General features: G+C 51.7%; 2 protein-coding genes across 2 annotated transcripts; both read right to left on the minus strand.

Moving 5' to 3' along the window:
- Positions 1 to 463: 463 nt before the first annotated feature.
- Positions 464 to 5,149, minus strand: ALTATR162_LOCUS3561 (uncharacterized protein; the record flags this gene model as incomplete). The annotated part of the gene is made up of 5 exons (XM_043311169.1): positions 464 to 489; positions 3,031 to 3,282; positions 3,348 to 4,832; positions 4,884 to 5,029; positions 5,085 to 5,149. The coding sequence occupies 5 exons, from the start codon at positions 5,147 to 5,149 to the stop codon at positions 464 to 466; spliced, it is 1,974 nt and encodes a 657-aa protein (XP_043167104.1).
- Positions 5,150 to 6,087: 938 nt separating this feature from the next.
- On the minus strand, positions 6,088 to 6,919 carry ALTATR162_LOCUS3562 (uncharacterized protein; the record flags this gene model as incomplete). Its single annotated transcript, XM_043311170.1, has 3 exons — positions 6,088 to 6,197; positions 6,247 to 6,669; positions 6,859 to 6,919. The coding sequence occupies 3 exons, from the start codon at positions 6,917 to 6,919 to the stop codon at positions 6,088 to 6,090; spliced, it is 594 nt and encodes a 197-aa protein (XP_043167105.1).
- Positions 6,920 to 7,281: the final 362 nt, after the last annotated feature.

The following is a 7,281-nucleotide window of genomic DNA, read 5'->3' on the forward strand; positions in this document are numbered from 1 at the left end:
TCTTCACCGGACGTCGAAACGTCTAGTTCGAGATGGCTGGGCAGGGTCTACCATCTACACCGCTTCACACCGCTACAAAGAAAACAACGGATAGATGCAGTATGCAGGTCGAGAACCATAGTTAGTTAGATGGCAAGGCAAGTAGCTAGGTGGGTTTCCGGTATATACTCGGTACCAGAGAAAATAGTTGTAACGCCACAACGGCGATGCCGGTCGAGGTGCTCGAAGTCTATCTTGGAATGCGAGAAGGTTCTTTACACCGCTTCACACCGCTTGATAGTGGCATGGAGATGTAGGATAGTATGTGCATATCTCGGTAGTGGTGCTGTATGCACGTCTCGGTACATCGATCATAGTAACCGTACTCGGCATAGGACAAGCATGTGTCTAGATGACCATGGAGTCTCGCTACCAGACTAGAATATATCATCCAAGGGTATAGATAGAGTTTGATATCAATCTGCTAGACAAGGAGGTGGAGGATACGTCCTACAACGCAGTGTTAGCACACCGCTCAATACGGCACCTCTATCAACTCGGATGCGCTATGGATCTGAATGCGAAGGTTGCGTATCTGGGAGATATATTTCATGCATATGCATAGCCGTTGGGGACGTAACGAGCCGAAGAAAAAGAAAGCACAATGGGTACTGTATCGTGTTGATCTCTCCCGTTCTTCACTGGCACTGTATTGTGTTTTGATCAGTCCGTCAGAGTTGAAGGCAAGGTTTAGGAACCAGCCGCTTAGCATTGTAAGTCGCACAAAGGATGTAAAAAACGGAATGTGAAATGCGGGAATCATGATAGCCGATCGTTTCGTGTAACAACAGACAGATTGGACGGTATGCTTTCGGTTGACAGGATGACGAACAAGGTAACACAACAGTACGTCAAGCGACGTAAATGCATGTGCAGATGCAGATACAAGATGTAGCTCTGATACTTGGTGGATGTAACATTCATCTGAAGTGCAGTGGTGACACATTCGTACATGTTTATACATTTTTGAGCCAGACTGGAGTTGGATTAAACCGGTCTGAACGAAGAACGTTGGAAGTGATATATCGAGACAATTTGATAGCGTAAAGCTGTTGCTTACAAGCTGTTGATGTCTGCCACGCCTGAGCTAGATAATGTACCGTTCAATTGGAAACTGATAGCAGACAACAACATGCAGATCGTAAACAGAGCTATGCCCGAGCTGACCTTGCGAGATCTTACCTTCTCACTTCTTCAAGCACTCAACTCAAACTCCTCATCGTTTCTACATACATCTTACCCTCTACACTGACGACCACGCCCCTAAAGCTAGATCCGCTCACACCACCCCACCCACTCCTCCCACCCTCTTAATGCAATCCCGGGATACATGCGATTAACTGCCGTAGCATCACTGCATACATTTCATACTATAATAACCTTGCCAATCTCGATAACAATGCATACCCGCCCGGCAACTCACAGCTTTCCTGAACAGGAACACGTGCAGTCACGTACCAGATAACAAAAGCAAGGCTGGCAGGGAACTTCGGCAGAGAAGCGGTGAACCTGTGTTCGGAAGCCAGTCGCAATGACAATATAACCATCGCACCGATAGATCAACGTGTGGGAAGTTGCAGCAAACAGTGTCTGTGTATGATGCAAGATGATCCCTTCCGCGGACGTACGTGACATCCAAATCGAGAAGCTGTGCATTGGGATCGGAAGAGGCAGTTTGGAAGGATACAGGGGTGTATGTCGTATTCGAATCCATGATGATTACCATCCACCCGATTCAACCCAGCCCGAGCTACCCACAATGCCCTGCATTGCTATGGCATGATCTGCGTCCATTGTAGGAGCAGGCAAACGCGCTTCACGCGCTTCCCCTTCCAGATATCGACGCGCGCCACGCGACGAAGTGACATAGACTAACAAGCTCTCGCTGACACGAAAGGAAGGAGGGAAGGGGAACCCATCTCCACTCAAACACGAACAACGCTTGAGCACTTGAAAGTATCGCCGGTCCTGCGCCCCACACACACCATCTCCACTATGGCGCGAACACGTCGACACCATCTCCCACCCCCCCTCCAAACCGGGTGGGCGCGAACATGCAAGGGAGAAAAAAACCAAAGAAGTGACCATCAAGGTCTTTGCATTCAAGCCATAACATGCATGTTGACCGCTAGATAGTCAATCTTTGTCTACACCGCTACTCAAAGTTTGCATGCAATACTTTCGAGTGACAACGCGGGGGGGCAAAAAGTCCTATTTCAATCATTCCACCTCTTCAACATGTAGTTCCCTGGCCTGCGAGAAGAAGATGCGAGCCGTCCCGCTGCCGATATTCTTGATACTATACGTATTACCTGTTGTGAACAAAACGTGTTAGCTCCATGTTCATGTGATTCGCAAGCGATGATTGCACCAATGGGAACATCCCAAGCCCATTAAGGCAAAAAGAAGCTGCAAAACGAGCGCCACGCGACAAGCGGTTGGCTGAGGACGGAGAAAGGGGGAAAACGAAAAACTGGGGAAGCGGAAAGAGTAGAAAGCTTGTGGTGTGTGTGCGCCGTAACCGCCAGAACAGAAGCGAACGACAATCTTGTGCACCGTCGGTTGGGCCACCTCCCAACCTTCGCGTAAGCGTAAGCGTCAAATGTTACACAACATGCTGCAGCCAGCGCCACAAACATGCAGGTGACGAGAATCAGGTTCGCTTCGCCTATGAGCAAGCGAGCCGCTTGCCCTGATTCCTCGTTTGGCTTCTGCCCTGGCCCCCAAGTTGTGTGACGTTGCAGTGCACAGCGGAAGTTGTGCTGGAGGATGGGAGATGTGCAAATACCCGGATGGCGTCGAGCATAATGCGACGGCTGTCGTACAAAGACGAGACAAGGAAAGTAAAGAAGATGGTGAATCCAAGGAAAAGGATTACAGCGTGCGTGCATGAGAGTAAGGATGGCAATGGTAAATCTTTCCACGCCGCCATCGATACCAATGACGAAGGAACGAAAACCGTGATGAGAAAAAGGAAAAACAACAACATACCTCTTGGAACCTGCCAAACGCCCTGTTTATGAACCACAAACTCATTCTCATGCACCCTGACTTCCACAGTACCAGACTGCACATTGAAAATCATATGCATGTACCGCGAGTTCTTCGTCCGCTTCATCTGATCGGGACCGAGTTCAATGAGCCCCCAATTGAAAAAGTTGCCCACGGAACCAATCTTTGCATACTTGAAGCCGCCATCTCCGACGTCGCGGGGTTGGACGCCGTTTTGTGTCCATGCGATGGCTATGATATAGTTAGCTCAATCTTCACTACGAGGTTGTTGGAAACGCAAAGTGACTTGAACTTACTGTCTTCGATAATTTCATGTGAAGCAACATCAGCAACAGGGTCAAAACCTCTAAAGTTGCCAACGAGAGTGCCTTGTTCTTCCCAGGGGTCGAGCTCAATCTCCTCTTCCTCGACGGCGGCGAGTGCCTTCTTCTTACTCTTGTAACTGGATTTCTTCGTCGGTCGCCGGCCTTCTTCTATTGCCTGACTCTTCACAATCGACGACATGCTACCGTCAGGGTCGTAGGAGATGTGATCGTTTTTCCAGAAGTCGATGGGCGCAACGCGATGCCTGCCTGTTCGTCCTACACGAGCGACATTGTCGGGGTCCATCTCGCGGAATACTGAGAGGTGTCGCCCACGTCCGAAACGTGATCCTGCTGATGTTGCGGATATCTGATCGATGTCCTTTTTGCTGAGAGGGTTCCCATACACATCTACCAGCTTGCCAGCTTCTTCACTCTCTGCCTGCGGAGTCTTCTCTTTTGACTTTTCCTTCGCCTTCGGCACTGACTTGGCTTTCGGCTCTGCACCTGTCGATTTAGTGCTGGACTCCGCGTTGGCTTTTGGTCTACCGGCAGGTTTGGCAGGTTTCGTGAATTCCGGATCAGGCTTCTTTGCTATGGGGGCGCTCTTAGCTGGTTTGGCTGATGCTGATGATGTTGCTTTATCGCCGTTTGGCTGTACTTTGGCTGGCCGTCCTCGCTTTTTCGGTGCAGGCGCTTCCTCGACTTGCTCTGATTGATCTACCGAGTCATCGATGGGCGCCTCCTGTTCGCTGATATCAGACACACGCTGTGACCGTCGGCGCTCGGCCGCCGATGCAGACACATTCTTCTTGCTCTTCTGTGAATCCGAGGCTTGCGCTGCAGGGCGGCCTCGTTTGCGCGGCTTCTCTTCTTCCTCCTGCTCTTCTTCTGAGACTTCTACTACGTTGCTCTTCCGTTTCCTGCCCCTCTTAGCTTTCTCTTTTGAGGGCTCTGGAACAATCTCGGACTCTTCCTCAACTTCCTCAACTTCCTCGACTTCCTCAACTTCCTCAATTTCCTGAATCTCCAAGTCCTCAACTGCTTCGTCATCGGTCATGCTGTCGTCCCCGATTTGTGCGACAAAACTCTCCTCAGGGACTACTGCTGACTCGTTCGCAATCTCTTCCTGTACAATGCTCTCTTCAAATACCGCACTCTCCTCTGGTGCCGGCGATTCGTCTTCTGGTATATCGTATACGTCTGATCGCTTCCCACGTCTGGCGCCCGATCCGCTCAGAGCTGGCGTTTCTTGTAGGCTAGACTCATCTTGTTCGAAGTCAAGGCGTCGCGCAATCGGCTGTGAAGAGTCGCGCACAGGACTAGATGGAGGGAGAGAGCTTCTGGGTGCCATGGATGATTGTCTTCGCGGTGAGGATCCGAGGTTTGTCTTTTTGGGCGATCGCGATCGAGGTGGAGGGAGGTTTGTTCGGCTGTTGCGCAAGATTTGGTGGGATGTCATGAGGTCGGGCATTGAACCTGCATTATCTGTGAGGGCGAAGTCTTGCGATGGCTTCAATGTTTACGCACTGTTTTGTATCTCCATCGACCCTGATCCTGTCGCATCTTCCCCGCGCTTGGGTGGGGACCTTTCTGGCGACGAGAAGATGCCGGAAACTGGCTCGAGGCCATGTTCATCGTATATGCCTTTGTCTTCGAGCGTGATACCAGTTTTCCTGCGCAATGTTAACTTCTGTGTCGACGCATGCCCTCAAGCGCTTCTTTGCCCACCTTCCCTGCACACCAACGTTGTAGTAATTGTTTTCGCGCGCTTCGCGTTTCTTTGTCGGCGCCATGATTGTGGGATTTGTTTGCAAGGAGTGAATGCACGTGTTGTTGTGGGTGACGCGTCGGTGCTGTCGCGGTTGAATCGTGAGGGCGCTGTCGATAAGTTGTTTGGGTTTAGGCGGGATGTAAACGGTAAACGAATGCGCGGGAAGGCCCAGGGTCTTGGCGCTTCCCCTCGAATTCACTCATCAACATCACACACACACACACAAGTCGCATCACGGACCTAATACCTCAGTTGAACTCATCGTTCCAATCTCATCCATAGCCCTGACAATTTATGGCTATAGGAATGCCACCATCTGGTCGGTGCATCTTCTCACCAAGTCTACTGTCACCACCCATGAGTACATGCATGGCACATGATAGCAGCATCCCACACACCTGTTCAAACTAGTTTAGCGCACGTCCATCACGGTGCATGAAAACGGCGCAGTATAAAGTTGAGGAGCCCACCCAATCGTGGGGACTTTTCCGGTTTCTTCATTCAACCTCAGCCAGCTCTCGGCTGCTATTCCACAGCCTCGAGACCAGTCATCCGCCAAAACGAGAACACCTCGCTCTCCTACAGTCACAGTCCCCGTGCAGACCACGCACTGCTTCATTCATTGCTCGCGTAAAGCATCCGCTCTCCCATCCACCCACATTGTATCTCCCACCAAACGCTCTTCCTGGATCAAGACTTTTCCGATAACCAACTCTCTTGACAGTTACAGCCAAAAAACTGGAAAAGGCCGTCCAATCATGCCCGGGCGACGATGTGCTTTTCGTGAAGCGTCGAAAAACGGCAGCGAGCCGCTGAATGAAAATATACAAGAAAAGAAATCGTAATCATGTCGATGATTCGTCACATCGTGGGCGCAACTCCCGACATCGCTTTACTTGGAAGCAATTCGGTATATCGAAACTCGTTCCAGATCAAAACATCGACGGCATCTGGAACACCCTAGTTGGGGCAGGCGCTCTGGACGTGGCCAGGCTGCTTGCAGCGGTAGCACACACGCTCAGAAGATGTCTCCTGGGGGCAGTCGCGCGACAGATGGCCGACCTCGCCGCCTAGAATTGGTTAGTTACGCTCGTGTCATGGGTTTAGACATGGACCTACAGTTGTAGCACTTCTGGCCCTGGGTGCAGTCACGGCTCATGTGACCGAAACCACCGCATGAGTAGCAAGTGGTCTGGCGAGCACCTCCGTATCCGCCGGCACCGCCACCATAGCCTCCACGGCCGCCGCCAAAGCCACCAGCAGCACCGCCGTAGCCGCCACCCTGGGAGCAGTTGCGGGCAATGTGACCGACCTGGCCACACTTGTAGCACTCTTGGCTGCCGCCGCCACGGCCACCCATCTGGGCACCGCCGTCCTTGGTGCACTCGCGCGAGATGTGGCCGGTACCACCGCAGCGGTAGCAGGTCTTCTCAGCCTGGGGAGAGGTGCATTCACGGCTAACGTGGCCCTTCTCGCCGCAGTTGTAGCAGGTTGGGGTACCCTTGGTAGGGCACTCGGCAGCGCGGTGAGAGGAGTCTCCGCCTAGATATCGTTAGTAGGGAGTTCAAAGTCATCGTAGTGATGCCGGTATCGAAGCGTGTGCCGCGCTTGAATGTATCGATCTGGACTTGTCGCTGGACCCGGAGGAACAGCGCCATCTCGCGATCTGATATACCAAGCGGGGCCGCATTCGGACCGTATCACGGCATGGTGGGCATGGTATCAACTTACAGTTGTAGCAGCCACGGCCACCGGCACCGGCAGCAGCAGCAGGTGCTTGGTAAGAGTCCATTTTGGTAGAGTTTTGAGGAAGAGACCTGGTGAATGTTAGACATGATATATGCATCAACACGGAGGGGTTCGCTCTTACCGAAGTATCGAAAGTGTAAGGGAGTGACGTTAGAAGATTGTTGTCTTCTGGTAAGTTATCCAAAGAGTCGTTCAAAGTCGCACACCACCAATTGATTGATTATCGGAAGCTGAGGGGTTTGGGATCGTTGGAGAGAGAACGAGGGGCACAAGGTCGAACTGAAAATATCTGTTCGCGGGTTGTGCTTGCGCTAGTCTAAGCGAAATACGGTCTAGCTTCACCGTTGATTCCTTCCAAAGTGTGGGTCTGTCTGCAGAATGGTAAGGGTCGGCTTTGTTATGGGT

Source organism: Alternaria atra (assembly GCF_907166805.1).
Source record: "Alternaria atra isolate CS162 genome assembly, contig: 22, whole genome shotgun sequence".
Classification (NCBI taxonomy): Eukaryota; Fungi; Ascomycota; class Dothideomycetes; order Pleosporales; family Pleosporaceae; genus Alternaria; species Alternaria atra.